The 18,755-nt window shown below is 38.1% G+C and overlaps 3 protein-coding genes across 3 annotated transcripts; all 3 read right to left on the bottom strand.

Annotated features, from left to right (window-relative positions):
- Positions 1-3,826: 3,826 nt before the first annotated feature.
- Positions 3,827-7,847, bottom strand: LOC125223203 (dnaJ protein ERDJ3B-like). Its single transcript, XM_048126227.1, has 11 exons — positions 7,373-7,847; positions 7,140-7,288; positions 6,864-6,996; positions 5,968-6,079; positions 5,417-5,533; positions 5,246-5,332; positions 4,862-4,921; positions 4,673-4,750; positions 4,505-4,576; positions 4,228-4,395; positions 3,827-4,133 (listed from the first exon to the last, which is right to left on the bottom strand). The coding sequence occupies exons 1-10, from the start codon at positions 7,441-7,443 to the stop codon at positions 4,237-4,239; spliced, it is 1,038 nt and encodes a 345-aa protein (XP_047982184.1). The 5' UTR covers positions 7,444-7,847; the 3' UTR covers positions 3,827-4,133; positions 4,228-4,236.
- A 660-nt stretch (positions 7,848-8,507) lies between these two features.
- LOC125223204 lies at positions 8,508-11,383 on the bottom strand. Its single transcript, XM_048126228.1, has 3 exons — positions 11,034-11,383; positions 10,089-10,189; positions 8,508-9,701 (listed from the first exon to the last, which is right to left on the bottom strand). The coding sequence occupies exons 1-3, from the start codon at positions 11,166-11,168 to the stop codon at positions 9,143-9,145; spliced, it is 795 nt and encodes a 264-aa protein (XP_047982185.1). The 5' UTR covers positions 11,169-11,383; the 3' UTR covers positions 8,508-9,142.
- A 4,487-nt stretch (positions 11,384-15,870) lies between these two features.
- On the bottom strand, positions 15,871-17,057 carry LOC125224563. Its single transcript, XM_048127982.1, has one exon. The coding sequence runs from the start codon at positions 16,896-16,898 to the stop codon at positions 15,936-15,938; it is 963 nt and encodes a 320-aa protein (XP_047983939.1). The 5' UTR covers positions 16,899-17,057; the 3' UTR covers positions 15,871-15,935.
- Positions 17,058-18,755: the final 1,698 nt, after the last annotated feature.

Here is an 18,755-nt window from a genome sequence, read left to right as displayed (position 1 = left end):
AAATAGTGGTCATATTCAAAATATTAGTCAATTTAAGATATAGAGTAAGGAGTAGTAGCTATATATTACCACGTTGTGCACATAAAAAACGATCACTATTTTAAGTTAAAGTACAAGACAACTTATAGAAAAAGACTTCACCCAATTAAGCACTCGAACTTCTCCAAAATTTCACTCGTGGTGAACGATCGATCGACAACAAGACTATGACTTGCTATCTAAGTGCGAACAACAACCCACTCACCATGTGATCCCTCTAGCATAAAATTGAAATATTGTGAACATTGTGTGATGTATGTTGCTCCAATGGGCTGACAATTTTGACATGGCACGAACACATAAAGTTAATTAATAGATTTGGGTCCTTATCGGTTTGACCAAATAAGAATCTGATGATTTTGGGTTGATTCAGGTTAGGCTCGATAACCCATAAAAAAATAACACTATTATTATTTTAATTACATATATCGTTTTAGATTTAAATCATGATAAAGTTTTATTTGTGTTATATTATGTTTTAATTGTGTAATAGTATCAGATTTTATCTTGATATTTTATCTTGTAATATCAAGTTTTAATTGTTTAATATCAAGTTCTAGTTGTTACGTGTTGTGTCAACTTGAATGTATCGTATCGTTATGGTAGGGCTAGAAATTTTGTGATATAATACAAAAATTTGACACGAACACACGCCATGTTAATGGCTTTGGGTCAAGCCTTATTGAGGTCGGCCCAATAAGAATCCTAGGATTTCAAGTTGGATTTGAGTTAAGCTTTATTGTGTTAGGTCGATATCATGTTGGCATCCAATAATAACTGAACTCATAAGATTTGCCAATCCGAGTTAATTTCTAGTGCCAAAGATCTCGGGTTCAAGTTCGTTGTGACATAGCCTTTAAAAATATCTATTTTTCTTATCTATCGATAAAAATAAAATTAAAGTCTATGAACGTCACTCTTGATGGTTCCTCTAAAACATTAAAAACAAACTAAAGTTGCAAGAAACTCTCGCACTGAAAATCACGTAAAATAACGATGTACGAGTTTTTGAATTGCACACTCAAAAGGCGACAACTTGAAATGAAAAAGACTTTCTTAATGTGTGGTGGTGCAAAGAGTAATTTTTTATGTTAGACAAAGTTCGGATTTCAAATGGTATCACATATGATTTGTCCACTTTCATTCAAGTAGCTCTTGACAAAATTACGACTGTAAATAAAAGCACGTTCTAGTATATAGCATAAACCTTGAATAAAAGGAAATGAAGATTAAAAACGTGATTCATGCATTTTAAACCTTTAGATATATTTTGTCTAATTTATAACACTGGTAGGGGGCATTTACTTTTTCGGATGAATCTAGATGCTATAAAAAAAATTATACAGATTAATTCATTGTTTACTAAAATTGGTCGAAATTTTGAGATATCCCAATGCCTATTATAAAATCTACTAGTATCAATTTTTCTATCCCGTTGAATTAGGATAAAAAAAATTCAATTATATAATGTCCTACGTATTATTCGTAAAAAATTAAATAGCACACCTTTAGGGCTTCGAGGATGAAATATAGTGAAAACGACAATTATCAAAATGAAATGTCATTGTACTATTGTAGTATTAGTATTAGTATATAGTTATGCAATTAAAAATGACATTCGATGTATCATGTATACTTTGAAACTCCTACTATTATAATTATATTATTATATAAAATGGATTGGTTTGTTCATTTACCACATCTACTTAGTGGAGTGCTACAAAATAAAAAGCACATCATTTAATTACCACGTAATATTAGATCTCAGAGATTTAATTTCTAAACAAATTAAACTAGGCCCCCATCTGCTAGTTACTATATGTATGCTACAAGCATTTGTTGTCCACCACAAATTTATGTAGTCATGTGTCAAAACTTGCCTATACATACATCTAACTCTACGATTATAATACGCTATAAGCATTTGATTTCGTCCACAAATTTATGCAGGCATGTGTCAAAGCTTGCCTATACATACATCTAACTCTACGATAAAAGTTTAGGGATTATACCCATTTCAATCGTGAAGTATGGTCAAATTATAGTTTTTCCCATAAATTCTTAAATTAGAATATTAAATCACAACATTTCATTTTTTTTTCTTGATTGTCTCATCATGTACAAATCGATGTCTTTTTGTGATGTTAAAAACAAAAATATTTCAATAAAAACAAGAAGAGAAACGAGAAAATAAAGAATTACTCCGTCCGTCCCAGATTTATAGTCACATTTAGTTATGGTAGGGTTTAAAGAATTGGTGGAGTGTGTAATTAATGAAGTGAAATGGTGGAGTGTGTAATAAATGAAGTGAATTAGTTGAAGGTGAGTCCCTTTTTAACTTTTTGATTTTTTATTTTTGTTTTAGTTTATTTTAATGTAGATAATGACATTTTGATGTAATTTTGATAAACAATGGGGTAAAATTGTATGACCAAATATGGAAATTTCTAAATGTGACTCTAAATGTGGGACGGAAATTTACAATATTGCCATTTAATTTACAATAAAAGAAAAATACATACTTAATTAAACACGTGGTTTTGAATCTATACAATATATAAAATGGGAGTTTTGGAGAAATTTACAATATTGCCATTTAATTTTAAAAATTATATTAAATTAAATATATACTATAATTTAAAGGCTATTAAACAAGTGATTAATGGAATGAGTGGGTTGGGTTTTACGTGGGATTAAGGAGTGGGAGGTTACAATATTTTTACTATGTCATTTAATAATATTGAGACACGTGGGATTAAGAGTGGGAGGTTAAAATATTTTTACTATGTCATTTAATAACACTGAGAAATTGCAACAATATTGGCGTCGCTCAAACCGTCGCGGTAGCATCTTGGTCAAACAATCATGGCGCGCCGGCTCCTACCCCGGCGGCTACGGCTGTTGACGCAGCCGTGGCCACCGCTGCTACAGCACCAGTTGAGACCGGTGCTGCGAATGGGGTCCTTCCTGCTAAGGATCCATGCTGTGACGGCGAAAACGTCCAGATTGACGATTCTTCTAAGCATAAATACGCTTCATTTTTTAATTTGGATGGCAGCGTTTGCGATTCATGCTGGTATGTTTGTACTAAATTCTTCCGGATCTCAAACTCGGATTTGTGCGTTTGTGGTCAATTTATATCCTATCTAGCTCAGTTGTTGGATAAAGTGATTTTAATTGTTTGCGGTCCGAAGTGAAAGTGCAAGATAACAATACAAGTGTCTTAGTTTCTTTTTTTTCCCTGCTAATTGATGGTTTTGTTCACTTAGTAAGTTTTGTAGTTTTAGGTGAGGCGGGCGTCTTTAAAGATGACAAATAAGTTCTATTGAAGAGTGACGAATTGTGAAGAATTAAAGGATTTAGTTTATAATGTATACATTGATTTTAATTTTAAAGTTAATGTAGCTTATAAAGAAGTTTAAAAAATGATGAGTAATTATCTATTGTGTTTAATTCTTTATTGTGATAGATTTTTATCTTCCTACTCCTTGATTTAATGTTTAAACATTATATTAGATTTGTATAAATTTTTGATTCTCATATTAATATTATTTCTAATTTTATTTAACTAATTTTAAATTAAAAAGTAATATTTTAAATATATATTAATCTGTGCATAGTATAGTTAAAAGATGACATTTTGTGCATGAATGAGAAAATTAAGAAAAATTGAAATTTTATGATTTGATATTCCAATTTTAAAGTTTATGTAATAAACCTTTGACAAAATTTTAACTATTAACCTTAAAAATTATGACAACTAAAAAAGAAAAAAAAATGTGATCCATACACCTTAAGTCTGTGATAAAATTAATGGTCATTATTTGTAAAATCAACAAAAATCCAAATTACTACTACTCCATAATCTAGATTTTGAGTTCGAGAAAACTGGTTTAATTGTTTTCCTAAAGCCCATGAATTCAAACTGGAACTGCGAATCGGGTCTGGTTATGGTCCAACTTCCCTTGGAACCAGAACCAGCAGCAACACTATTTGCATCCCGGCCCCAATCACCGAGCAGGTCAAGGGCTTGTAGTCGCAAAAGTTGAGCACAAAGGAAAGAATGGCTACATCTCTTTCTCCACAGAGGATCTCTACAATTTTAACAAAATTGTGAGGAGTAAGAAAATAGTTCCTACAGCCAAAGATCTGTAAAACTAAAATCGTGCTACAATATATAAATGTTACTCCATATAGCTACGCTAGTATTTCCTTGATCTTTGTCTTCTGCTCATCCGTCAATGAGGTCGGGAAAACAACCTCAAAGGCCACGTGTAAATCGCCCTTCTTGTTATTAAAATGTAACGGCATGCCTTTGCCTTTAAACTTCCTCACTTGCTTCGGTTTTGTGATTCCCTGTTACAAAATTCAGAAACTCAGATGATCTTCATCTTTTTTCCTTGGATATCAAAATGCTCAACAATTCATGAGTATGTAAATGTTGCGGCTAAGAATGTTCATTCACCTGGGAGCTGATGTCCACTAAATGCTCATCCAGGTGTTTGACGGTCTTCTCAAAACCAACAAGAGCTTGAACCTGAGATAGAGAGGGAGTTTTAATTTGGCATTACGTATTACCTTTGAGAACAACAGATCTCACATAATGTAAGATTTTCCAAAATGGAAACATTACCAAAGTAATAGTGACTGTTGTATGCAGATCATTGCCTTCCCTTCTGAACCGGTCATGGGGTGCAGTACGTATGCGAAACTGCCATATAAGTTTCAAACCGTCAGATTGAAGAATGAAATAAAATTATGAGAGTCAGTCACTCTACCGCCTGTCCCCCAAAATTAGTAAAATGAAAAATATGAATCAAACCTTAAGATCTCCTGCTTCACCATCAATGATTGGTTCACCTTCTTCATAAAATACCACTTCCTGTCAGAAAATGAGATCTGTCTTGCTTTAGTTGACATACTCAGCATAAAAATGATCAAAGTTGCTGATCGTGATTACTAGAGAAGCTTTTCAAGAAAAAGGCAAAGTTTGTTTTCCGTGCATATTCATTACTCGATGAAGTTAAGGTTCGCTAACCTAGTTTGACTCCATCTAAAAACTTTGGAGACTAGTGCTTAAAGAGAGTGGGATTAATAATTCATGAAATGAGAGCAACGAAGGTAAAACCAGTCGAGTATGACAGATTTTTTAGAAGCTACGTTGAAACTTGGAACTAAATTTAGAACTGCTGGGGGGATTGCTTACTTGTCCATCCTGCATTCCTTTCTCGATATCCACAGTAACAAAATCACCTTCCCTTTCATACTTCACATTTGGGCACTTTTCACATACCTGGAAAAGAAATAAAACGGGATTGGTGAGTGACATCTTGCACTTCCAAACGTGATTGCATTTGCTCATTTGCGAAAGATATACCTGCTTTGTCATCTGCTGAAACATCCCAAGACCAATTTGTTTGTGGTACACCTCATTTTTACAGTTGCAGTTCCTCTTCCCTGGAGCTGGTTTTATTACGTTTTTTACCCTCCAAACCTGACAGATTGCACATCCCAAATATTTATGAGCAGCCATGCAATTGTTATGAAAATCCAAAATTTTATAGTGTTTTGCAAAAGTTTTTATTTATTTATTACTAACAGGCATAGGCACGTCAACGTTTCATGCAGATGAAGACATATAGAACCAGAATGAATCAAATACATCAAACATGCAAAAGGCATATTCAGACTATGAGCAGTTCAAAAAAACATATCCTTTCCTTTTAAATATGTGCTGCAAAACCATAGCTGCAAGCAAACTTTCATCTCCATAACTCAAATAAGATCAGAAGGTGGAAGATACAGCAGCCAACTGAGCAGTATAATTTCTATTTTGCATATTTATAGACATTATATCATCATCTCTTCATAAATTTCAAATATATTAGTAGAGGTATATGTATATATTGTTGTTTCAACATTCAGTACCTTCAAAGTACCCCCCATATACAGGTCTTCAAGTGTAGCATCCAAATCAACAATTACATCATCACCTTTCACAACCCTTTCTTCCTCTTCCATGGGACCTCCACCAAAGAAACTAAAAAGTCTTTGTTTATCAGAAAATATCTCATGAAAGCATGAACAATATTTCAATTTGCATAACCAAACCAGGGATAAGTTTATACATGAACAATTTCAATCCACATAGAAAGCATCAACTCTACAACATGTCGACATTTTAGCTTAGTGGACAAGTATCAATTTGATTCAAGATACTCCTTCATGGTGAACATAGATCACTGAAGCAGGGTACCATAAATTTACCTTAGACGACAAACACAGTATTGCACAAATTGATTATCAACCTACAAATACAGCACTATGTGATAGGATGGAGTTCACAGATACCAATGTTCAGGGAAAAACTGAATAGTCATGTTAGAAACTTTCAATTCAAGATAACGTTGATAGAGCAACAGCTAGAAAATGACCATTGAGAGAGTTTCATATATCTGATGGGATGTGGTTAAACCGTTAAATAAGTAGTAGCAGTTAACACATTAGTTCTGCAAGTTATTTGGCACTTCTCGCCTAATTCAGAGGCACAAGATACAAACAGACAAAAGTCAGTATAGTATGTCTGGGTGTCCTTTAGTAAATGTATGTCATCGTAAACTTATGTACATAAGAGAAAAGAATGGATGTTTACTTTAAGTACTAGTACTATGCATACCAAACACAAGTTGCAATATTCCTTCATTTTCAAATTGAAAATATTACATTCAAGCAGCTCCAACTGATGGAATGGAATGAACACAAGGAAACCGGCATAATATTGAAAACGAGAAGTTAAAAATAAACATAAATATGCAAGCACTTACGAGCTAAAAATATCTTGAATATTCATACCGCCGCCTCCTCCTCTCCCACCACTAGCCGCATGCTGCTTGAGACCTTCCTCGCCATATCTATCATATATACCTCTCTTTTCGCTATCCGACAGAACCTCATAAGCTACAGATTCGAATGATGCAAAACAATCACAGTCCTCGGAATAATTCAATAATGCCGAATGATGATAGCACATTTTCCCCCAGACAATTCGATTAACACAAAAATCAAACAACAAGGAAATCATGACCAAAAAAATGGAATACCATTATTGATTTCCGCAAATTTCTTGTTCGCCTCCTCGTTCCCTTGATTTTTATCCGGATGATACTTCAACGCGAGCTTCCGATACGCACGCTTTATTTGGTCATCCGAGGCGCCTTTCGGAACTTGGAGCACATCATAGTAGCTCTTCCTGTTAGATGTGAAAAATCAGTAAAATAAATCAAACCGCAGCTTTCAATCTATTCACAAGAGAATCGGAAATCATAACGCTTACGCTGCAATGGCGATCAGGCAGTATGCCGCGAAGCATAAAAACAGCAATAACTTTGATCTCCGATATGCCATGACAAGAGGCACGGAAATCAAAATCACAAACGGAAAAGCTAGGGCTTCCAAACGGGTGGGTCTTCACGCCAGCAATGCGAACAGCTTGAAGAAATTACCGAATTTTTGGAATCAGTACTATTACTGTACTATAAACGATTGGACGTAAACGTAAGAAGTGGAACGCTGCCAAGAGATTTCTCTCTTCGCGAGTAACAGAGAGATGCTGTATGAGCTTTTCATATGTGCAGTGCCGACGATAGTTCGAGTGAGGAAGGTTCCACTTCCATACACAACGTGGTCATGTGACAACTGGCCAATCAGAGCACCCTCCTGCTTGCTTGCACCAATCAAAACCGTTAATTTGTATATCTTGACTTTATTTCGTGTGGCAAAGGTCGAATGCCATTTTTCCACAGCCCATTCAATCGAATCAGATAGAAAACCGGCTGTCAGTTACTCCCATCAGCCATTTAGAGTGTCCACAATGGTTTGGCGTGAGACCACAAAATTTTGTCCATAGCCCAAAAAAAAAATAAAAAAAAATTATCCAGCCCAATAGTACAAAGTCACGGCCACAAATCACATTATTTTATCAATTGATGGCACAAATCACATTATTTTATCACATAAAAAAACCAAAAAAAAAAAAATTGTCCGGCTGCCGCGGCCCTCGGTTTCCACCCCTATAGGGAGTCGCAGCCCAGCCGTGTCCTCAGGCGGGAGCCGCAGCTCCCTATCGTGGACACTCTTAAAAACTCGTTTTGACTCGACACATATTTACCATTGTGCTTGCTTATGTTATTTTATTATGTTTTTTTATAGTATTGTTCTTGCTTTATGATTGTATCGTTTCTCAATGACGTTTGCTGTTTTATGAAATTTATTGAAGCTTACTTAAACCATTGATCATTAGTCAGAAGTTCAACTGTGTGTTGTTATTCGCATTTACATAGAACCCATTCCCATATAAACAGATTACATGGATTTGATCAAGTCCTCGCCTGATCTTCTGCAATTGATAACAAGGAGTCAGTAGCAAGTCCAGATCTTTAGATTGCAGGCCATTTCCCTAGATTGCAAGCTTGCTTCAACTCTTCTCTCCATATTGGCTTGTAGGTTCAACATACAAAACGCGAAAGCTACCACCAGTCTACTTGTGATCCTCTTAGCATATCTAACTACTTATCTAAATCACGCTTCCGTATAGATACAAATTCAACGTCTATAAAAACAAACTAAACACACAGGAATGGATGGTATTTCGTGAAGCCAATCATAGGGTAATGCAACTGCAAATTATTAACAATAAAGTTAAAACTGAAACTAAATAAACCATAATACTAACATTTATCCACTAAATGTGGGCTTATATCAGGAAAGCTGCGAAGATGCGAATATGTACACGCAACTCTGCTCTTGGCTTAAAAGATGCATCTCTTATCACATACAATGACCGAATCAAATTTGGTTGGTTCATTCCCAGAAAATATGTTAGTTAATACGCCATGACTGAGATCATAAAACATAGATGAGAAATTTTCGTACTTGCAGAAGCATAACCTGAAATGAAGCGGATCGATGATGATCCAACTGGCATGCGACGTGGCCATATATCAATGAGGCAAGAGACTATTTCTTTGATCTCTCTATGTCAGGTAAGATTACGAAACATATCAAAAGCCAACCACCAAGTGCCACTGGGTAACGTTGTTTTCATTCATTCGCCAGCAGATTCGTCCTCTTTCATATCCACGCCGAGAGCCCCGCAAGACTTCTTCTTGTCTTCACTCTCCGACATGCTCAAAGGTGTAGATTCAGTGATAGGATAGTCTCCCCTCTCATCAACTTCGAGCTTCAAGTAGGAACACGGCCGTTCCTCAAGTTCTAAATTATTACCGGACTCTTGTCCGGGACTAAGCTGCATTTCAAATTGAGCCAACCCTAAAGGCTGCGCTCTCATTTGGACAGATCGTAAAAGGGCAGCCCGTCTCAAGTCAGCTGAGTGGCATATGTCACTGGGCGATGACGGGAAACGACCCTCGGTATCAGAACCACGCTGGCGAGACTGTGGTGAAGCTGAAGAAGAAACGATGGATCCATGGGAATGATATGAAGTGGTAGCAGGTCCTGGCACGAAGGGCTTTTGGTATCTATAAGGAGATACGGGGCTAGTGGGAGCACTCTCAGGCTGAGAAGAACAGGTGTTAGAACTCTCGTAGTACCTCGAGTCATCTGAATCTTCAGACATTGGTGAATACTGTACAGATGTTTCATCCCTGAAATCAGATATGACTACAAAAATCAACTTTCAAGGTTGTGGATGCATGCCAAAGCATTAGAAGACAGGGAAATATAGCACTCTCAAACCAACAAAAACTACATTGAGTGTACTTACTACCCTCACCAGACAATCAACATCCTCGCAAGAAACAATCAAACATCAAGATGGAGCAATACTTAGTCGACCCCTTAGCGTTTCAAAGTCTTCTTTAAGGAGTATTAATGCATATGCTAAGAGTCACCGAGGATTTAGTTGATTTCTAGTTCCAAGTCATCCTAATCGAAATATACTTGGCCGCAAATTGTGCGACTTTACCAAACAACTACCCAATAAGACCCATGCTGTGACTATATACAATACCAACAGAGGAAACCACGCTCACCTAAGATACGGCATCATCGTATCAGACCTTACAGGAGAATCCATTAGATTGTCAGACAATGTATCTCCAACGGTCAGCCCATTCAAACTTGAAGCCATGATCTGCAAGAACCAGTTTTATATGTAATATGTGCAACGCCACATTCCAGCACAAAAAATGCACATAAATTACACCTCATCCAGGAGCAGAGCAAACACATGAAGAACCATCCCATATGAGAGGTGGAAAAACAACAAGCTCCAATGCTCTATCGACCTAAGGAATTGGTTGGATTCAATCTATTAGTTCAATTGACTAAGGGCATTGGTCGGGTTCAAAGCCAATGACAAGGTCATCTACTCCACCAACCAAACCACTCCTATATTAGCTACCTGCACCCACTACCATGTGTGCACTCTAGTTAGATTGACCAAGGGCATCTGTGGGATTCAAATCCAATGACCTTTCTGTTAGGAGGTCTCAAATCCATGAACTAGACCGCATCGAAAAAGTGGGAGAGCATAAACAAGAGGCGAATTCCCAACAACAATATCTATTTTCAGCCACAATTCTAGTCACACGCCGATCACAATCCTAACAGCTAAGCAAAATGAAATGAACATACATGTTGAAATGCCATAAAAAAGCGCATAAAATACGAAACTAAATTGCCTCAATTTAACTTGTTCGTACGAAAATATCACTTTGAAATCAGAAAAAACTCAAAATATTCGGCATAGTGTTTAACTCGAAAAATTGCAACGGAAACAGCTCAATTTCCTGCTCGAAATTCTCATGGATCCATAATTGAAAAAATAATTTTCCTGCATAAACTTTCCATCGATCCATAGTTGGAAAGATATATATTCAAAATATATCACTAGAGCATGCAGTCAAGGAAGCTAGACGCGGAAACACGAAAAAGGGAGAGAGAGACCAGAAGAAAAATAGAAAGAAAATTCAGACCTCGCTAAGATACCGCTTGTGAGAGTTGAGATTATCAATGTAAACCTCATCTTCCGGATCTCTGCCTCGTTTAGCGCTCGGTGGCGCCGGCGAAGAAGACGACGGCGAAGCGGCGGAGCTACCTTCCGGTCCCATTTCTCACAATAATTAATTTGTTTCACACACTCCCGTCACTTCATAACATCCCCAAAAAACCAAATTTAAATCAAATTGCAGTGCGACAAAAAAGCAAATTTTGCATTTGACCCTGATAAAAGCAAAGTGATTGGAAGAAGAGATTAAAAAAAACGAAAAAGTAAAGGGCCGGACGATCAGACGTTCACTTTTTTAACTGCTTCGGGAAATTTGGAATTTCGGAATTTGATTAAATTGAATTGAAATATTACTACTAATCGCTGTATTTTGACATTTTGTTTTCCAATGATTGTCGGGTCCTATCCCGGTTTACTGGTTGGATCCATGTATTGGAAATGGGTAGTGAATTGGGTAGGGTCATGTTAGAATTCAATGGTCCGTTTACTGTAATGGGCTCATATAATGTAGTTGCATGCAGCCCATATGATCGTTCATATATACTCTCTTTGTCCATAATAATTTATCATCATTTAATTTGGTATAATTTGGTACAGGTTTTAAAAAATATACTAATAAAAAATGGTCTATTATCAAAACAGTAAAAAAAAAAGGTGATAATTTTTTTAAAATGGACAAAAAAGTGATAAGTTATAAGTACTACTACTACTAACAAATCTTAATCCGAATTTTTGGTAAAGTTTGACGCACCTAAATTTAAAATTTTAGTTTACCAAGAAAACACTATTTTACCACTGAAAGGGTGTGCATCTTTTTTATTTGTAATTTTTTTTAAAATAATAACATTAGTTTCAATGGGGCATATGTACCTAACAATATTTGTTTTGTAGGTGATGTCGGAGGTAATCCCAATTCACAAATTAAAAGAGAGAGCTAAGGCCATCCACAATGGGACAGAGGATAGCTTGGACGATGCATCCTCCGCTCTTTCGTCTGCCACTGTAGCCTCGCGGACAATGACTTCTTCATCGTCCGCGCCTGATGCATCCTCCGCGGACGATACGCGTTGAGGTCGCATCGTCCGCGGTGACTGTGGGCGACGCGTTTTTATTTTTTGTTTTAATTCTTTTCAAAAAAAAATTTCTATTTAAACACTCAATTCCCATACCATTTCTCATAATTTCTCATCTCCCATTTTTTCTCTCTCATCTCTCACTTTCCAACTTTCTCACTAAAAAAATGAATCCCGACAGCGACGAATGGAGTACATCGGAAGGCATTACTCGGGCCTTGACTCGGGCCTTATTCGATTGCGTTAATGATGTTGCGGCGGAATGCTTGGCAGAAATGGAGCGCGAGTGTGAAGGGGCGTAGCAGGCGGCGGCGGCGCAGATCCCTCGGGAATGCGCCGAGATCGTTTTCTTCGCAATGTCCTGACGTTGGAGGGACGTGATGAATACTTCCAGTATCGAGATGACGGCATCGGCAGACCCGAACTTACGCCGTTGCAGAAGTGCACGGTTGCGATTCGGCAGTTGGCCTACGGCACCATGCGGATATGTTCGACGAGTACCTTCACGTCAGGGAGACAACTGGCCGCGATTGGCTGAAGAATTTTGTAGGGGAATTGTGTAGGCTTATAGCAGCACATATTTGCGAAGGCCGACTACTGAGGATTGCCAGACCCTGATGAGGATGCACGAGACGGTGCACGACTTCCTTGTAATGCTAGGGAGCATCGACTGTATGCCCTGGCAGTAGAAGAATTGTCCGACGGCGTGGAAAGGCCAATTTACCAGTAGATACAAGGGCAGCCACCTAACGATGATCCTTGAAGCCGTAGCTGACCATCGGCTCTGGATCTGGCATGTGATGCGTATTTTAGAGTATCTAATTCAGTTCACACAAGAAATCAAGTTTAATTAATTAACTCTAATAATACTACGATACTGCAAGATTACAGCGTCGTTAGTAGTATTTCAAGTGTCGATCCACAGGGAGGTAGATGATTGTTTGAAACTTAAAAACTTAAAAAGATGTAGCATAAAGATTTGATTTTTGGTTTTGAAAGATGTTGACAAAATAAAACTACAAGTTGACTAAAGAAAGACTATTCAAATGAGAAAATATGCCACTCCAAGTTACTCACTAGGCTTGTATTGTTCTACACCTTTATCAACGAGACATATGAAGGGATTAAACCATCAACCTAATCACATACACTGAACATGTACACGATGAGTAGTTCATAATTAGCTGAACACATAACCTATGAACCAATCTTCGATGTCTATAAACTCCTGCGGAAGCGCTAGAGAAATAAACATCTACTATAATCACCTACTTAATCCACTATCAAATTATCCTCTGAACAATTCTAATTCGATAGCATACCAACAATAAATCATTCCTAAACTACGTTAAAGAGACAATAGCAAAGGAAAGAACAACACTACATTATTAGCCAAAAACATAGTGTATAAACATTAAGCACATTGTTGGTAACAAAACACATGAGTTCAAAGGTGTAGAAACATCCATACAAAACCTAGATTACAACTTGGAGCAACATAGAGAGTTTAGCCTAAACACATGGTGGAATTTGCAACAAAAACCATAGGAAACATGCTCTCGTTGAGTGGAATTGAGATTTGGAAACGGATTGTAGGAATGTTGGCCAGAATTTCTTCATTTTCTTCTTCCTCCTCTCTTTCTCTCTTTTCCTCTCCCTTTTCTCGTGTCTGAATATGTCTGAATATCTTCCAAAACCGCCCTGGAAACCAATTTGAAACCTAAAATTCGGCAGTTTTTGAGAAAAACGCCCAACCGGGCAAAATGGTGTCAACCCGGGCATTTTTTATGCTAACCCGGGCGTTTTTAATGCTGAAAACGCCCGACCCGGGCGTTTTTGCCGGTTTTGACTGCTTCGCGCAACATTCGTCAAATGGCCATAACTTCTTCATCCGAGCTCCGATTGAGGCGTGCAATATACCCACGCGAAGCTATTTCAAAGACGAAGATAATGGTGGTAAGATAAAAGAATTTGGACACCATCTTGATAGGCAACGAACAGTTTCAATCAGACCCTACTCCACATGTACATCTATCAACTAATATATAATAATCAAACCTTAATGATCAATTGATAGATGATTTAAATATACAAAATAGGAGAAAACTTGGAGTATAATTAGTATCATTTGATTCACATCAACATGCATACTTCGGTGTAGCGAGGTCGAATAACGACATCAACGTCCTCAACTCGTCCAACCTCTTCGTCGATCAATGCAGGGGGGGGCGGCCCGGCCATCGAGTTCACTGCCAACGGACGCCAATATCATATGAGGTACTACTTAGCCGATGGCATATACCAAAAGTGGCATGTTTTTATGAAGACGATCAACTGCCCAATGGATGCGAGGAGAGTGTTATTTGCGGCAAAGCAGGAGGCTGCGCGGAAGGATGTGGAGTGAGCTTTTGGTGTGCTCCAATCGCGGTGGGCAATAGTGAAAGGTTCGGCGCGTTTGTGGTTCAAGGAAGTCATTGTTGATGTCATGTATGCGTGCATCATCTTGCATAACATGATAGTTGAACAAGAAGTTGGACGTGTCACCGATTGGGCCGATGATGAAGGTGGATCTAGCTCCAGCACGGCGACCCCGCCTCACGTTCGAGGATTACCGATGGACTTCAGTGAGATTCTAGCTAGACAGACCTCAATGCGCAGCCAACAAGACTATGCTCAGCTCATGAACTACATGATTGAAAAAGTTTGGAAGCGTATCGGCCATTGAGAATTTGTAAAAAAAATTTATTTCGTACTGTAATTTGAACTTTCAATGAAATGAAGTTGTTTTTTTCAATTTTTGTAGTGTTTAAATATTCAAATAATAAAAAATGTTTAGAGCGAACTATAAGGGGTGCTATAGTCCGCCCATTGTAGGTGGGAAGGATAGGATGATAGAATGATGGTGTGGCGGAGCATAGGGAGGACTGGATGCCCTGTGTCATGGACTCATGGGGCAACTTATAAATTTGCTCTATTATTTTATCTTTGTATATAGGACAAGATATTTTATGAAATTCATTATAGAAATGTTGCATATCACCCCAACTAAGATGCTAGTACAATAGCAGACATGAAGAGTTGTAAATTATGATAGATATTAACAAAAAATAAATGGTTAAACACTTCAATCTAGCTTTGCAACGTTGATACAATCTTAAATTTTATCTCAAATCACGACTTCAAAAATGTTGGTTATAATATTGCAACTGAGGGGACCAATGCCACATTGAATTCAATGAATTTGGGAGTTCCATAAATCCACGAAGCACGTAGTTTAATGCTAGAGACAGTTTGACATGGCTTCACATGTGGTGATACTCTATATTATTCGAGATATAAATAGAATTTAGATCGCGAATTTAATTTACGGGTGAAATACTTTTCTAAGTTGAAAACAAAATGAAATAGACTTACTTATATTGAAAGAATTAGCTTCCACGAATAACAAATATACTGAGATCAGATGGGTACTATTCAAACATGCACATGTATCATCTATGCCCAACATACGTTTGTTTCAAATGAAATGTGACAAATACCCCCTTCAGCGATTTTATTATTCAATAGTACTATTTGATTCAGCAAATTTGGATTAAATAAATGAAGCTACATACATCCATGGGAAATGAATTGGAACAAAAATCACAATAAGTGACTATCAGCATCTCCCGCACATAGCAGCAATGTTTTCTTTTCCATAGAATAGGAAATTTAAACATCCCACACATACTCTTCATTAAATCTCCACAATTCAAAGATTTGATAATAATTATTGTTTGAAAGTGGATCGATCGATCTCAACCGGATGAAAAAGGATTAAGTTTTCTGGTAAATTCAGTGAAGGCGCCATAGCTCTTGGAGCTGAACCCCAGGCACCCAAACAGGCCTTGCCGGTACGGCAGAAACGTCTTCTTCTTCATCTCCTCCGCCTGCGCTCTATTCGCCGTGTAATGCAGCTCGTGCGCCGACGGCCTCCGCCACACGCCATTCGCAGGTTTTCCCACCGCCGGAGCCTTCGCTTCTCTCTTCGTCTCAACTCTGCCTTTCTTCTCGGCGGTCGCCTTCTTCCTCTCCTCCTTCGCCGGAGAGAACGAGATAGACGACCAGAACTTCTCCTTGTTGTTCGCTCTCCCCTCGCTCATGCTCCGGTGCAGAAGATCCTTGAGAAATATCCACTTCTTCGAGTTTCTCCCCGACGACGACGACGACCGCGACGATGACGCCGAGCAGGACGGCGTCGTCTCGGCCGACTCATTGATCTCCTTCGCCTCGCTCTCCCGGACTCCGGCGGTGTCGCCGCAGCTGAAGCCGTGCCACTCGGTACGCAGCGGCGACATGGATCTAGCTTTGCGGTGCGAGTATTTCGCAGCTTCGCGCACCTTCAGATCTCCGCCGCACAGATCCAAAACCGGCCTCGGAAAATGCGACGACTGCCTCATCGGCCGGATCTGACCGTTGAAGAACAGCTCGTCCGCCGACGTCATCGAGCCGCTGCCCAAGCCGGTAGGAGAAAACCTAGATGAAAACTCGAACTCGAATGAAGCGGAATCAGAGGTGAGAAACACGGGCGCATCGTAGTCCGGCTGCAATGATTTGATTTTGAAATGCATAGGGCTGGCAGGAGCGCTGTGGAAGTAGCCGGAGGGCGGAGCATGGGCGGGGCTGGAGGGAGCGCTGACGAAAGGAGTGGAGCAGGAGGAGTCAATGTCGTGGCTGAGGCGCGGCGGGTCAGCGGCGGAGGGGAGAGGAGAGAGAAGCATTATTGGAAAGAGAAAGGAAGGAGGGGGAGCATGGGGAAATGGGGATTCTGAGGGAAAGACTGACTAATCTTGTTGGACACGCAATTATTGTACGCAGTTGCAGAGAGGGAGCAGGACGAGGGCAATTTTTCTGTCTGGGGCCTTGCGACTTTGGGTTGCGTCTGCCTCAACATTTTTTTGGTTTATAGGAAATAGGAATACTAGAGTTTAGTTTCCAGTTTCTACAGTTAATTTTATATTTGCAGAGACGTACCATAATTTTAGCAAATTTTATTATATTTTTGAATAATTCATTTTATTTCTTATATTGGTAAGAGGATAATAAGAGTATTCGCAGCGGTGCTCTCGGTGGCGGGTCAATATGCTATTGCGAGTGGCTTGTTCTAGAGGGCTGTTAGCAGATTAGCAAACTTTATTATTTTTTCGGATAATTTATTTTATTTCTTATATTGATAAAAGGATAATACTGTATTCGCAACGATGCTCTTCGTGGCGAGACGAGATGCTATTACTATTGGCTCGTTCAAGAGGGTTGCTCTCCGCAAAGGACTCATCTCTTATTAGCGAGACATCGCGCCCTGCCACATGGCGCATGCCTAGTTGTGTGGTGATGCACACTCTCCTCAGCGAGGGACATCGATTTTCTGAACATTTTTTTTTAAAAAAAAAATTAAAAACTACAGTATATACCAAAAAAATAAACTCACTTTCTCAAATATTACCATTTTTTCAAAATTTTTTATTTTGCTCATTTTTTAACCTCTAATTCATCCATAAATCATTTGTAAACACTCATGCATCACTCATTTCTTTCACGTAAAAACACTATCTCTCGCTCATTTTTCTCTAAAATTTTTTTATTTGCATTCTTAATTGAAGTATTGTTTAGAGGCAAGAGACGAGACGGACGAAACCAAACGACCTTCCAAACTTACACAACTGTTTTAATGGGAATGCTATTCGCTGCTGTAAGGGCAGACATTTCTTGTATGACGCGGTCAAAACGAGCGACACATCACTAAACAATTACCCACCACCTCATGTCTTGTCGAACATGATGCCACCGTCGGAAGAATAATTTTTTCATTTTTAAGATTTTATCATGTATTCCCTCCGTCTCTCAATAATTGTTCACTTTAGTTCCGGCACAGGTTTTAAGAAATGTAAAAAAAAAAGTGGATTAAAAAAGTTAATGAGAATTAAGTCTCACTTTTATATTTTAGTTTTATAATAAAATGTGAGCGAAATGATTTGATAGAATGAGATGCTTACCATTTATTTATAGTAAAAAGTGAAAGTGGACAATTGATGATTGACGAATTGAGTAATTTTTAAATTATTGGATTTAAATTATGCAATTTAAAATTTTAGGATTTAAATGATGTAAGTTTTTACTTTTAGGGATTTGTAATATCATTTTGAAGTTTTTAATGAAATGTTTTTATTAATTGCATTTTTAAATTGAAGAATAGAATAGTGGAACTTATGAATTGTGAAGAGGTGAGAAAAATTGTTGTAGGTGTTATTTCTTAGTTAAAAAATGAAATATAAATGGTTAGAGCATCCGCAATGGGGGGGATGATGGGTAACCCATCGTCCGCGGACGATGCGCGGAGGATAGCCATCGTACGTCGCATCGTCCGCCACTGTGGACGACGCGGACGATGGGCACACGTTTCGTTTTTTTTTTTGAATTTTTTCAAAAAAAATTTCTTATTTAAACACTAGTATTCTCTACCATTTCACACACTCCAATTTCACATCTCTTCAATTTCTCTTCAATTATTCTCTCTCATCGTCTCAAAAATGAATCCCGACGACTACGATTTTCAGGGAATCGGATGGCTGCAGGCGGGC

Source organism: Salvia hispanica, chromosome 4, assembly GCF_023119035.1.
Source record: "Salvia hispanica cultivar TCC Black 2014 chromosome 4, UniMelb_Shisp_WGS_1.0, whole genome shotgun sequence".
Lineage (NCBI taxonomy): Eukaryota > Viridiplantae > Streptophyta > Magnoliopsida > Lamiales > Lamiaceae > Salvia > Salvia hispanica.
Note: the sequence above shows the minus strand (reverse complement) of the source record. Positions and strands in the feature narration are given on the sequence as shown.

What these genes read in the sequence shown, in the direction of transcription:
- LOC125223203 (XM_048126227.1), bottom strand. Translation starts at nt 7,443, where the DNA reads ATGGCATATCGGAGATCAAAGTTATTGCTGTTTTTATGCTTCGCGGCA. An exon ending in ATATGGGGGGTACTTTGAAG is followed by an intron (nt 5,534 to 5,967) that starts GTACTGAATGTT and finishes GCAATCTGTCAG; the next exon opens with GTTTGGAGGGTAAAAAACGT. An exon ending in TAGTGGACATCAGCTCCCAG is followed by an intron (nt 4,396 to 4,504) that starts GTGAATGAACAT and finishes ATTTTGTAACAG; the next exon opens with GGAATCACAAAACCGAAGCA.
- LOC125223204 (XM_048126228.1), bottom strand. Translation starts at nt 11,168, where the DNA reads ATGGGACCGGAAGGTAGCTCCGCCGCTTCGCCGTCGTCTTCTTCGCCG. An exon ending in ACAAGCGGTATCTTAGCGAG is followed by an intron (nt 10,190 to 11,033) that starts GTCTGAATTTTC and finishes TGGTTCTTGCAG; the next exon opens with ATCATGGCTTCAAGTTTGAA. An exon ending in ACGATGATGCCGTATCTTAG is followed by an intron (nt 9,702 to 10,088) that starts GTGAGCGTGGTT and finishes ATCTGATTTCAG; the next exon opens with GGATGAAACATCTGTACAGT.
- LOC125224563 (XM_048127982.1), bottom strand. Translation starts at nt 16,898, where the DNA reads ATGCTTCTCTCTCCTCTCCCCTCCGCCGCTGACCCGCCGCGCCTCAGC.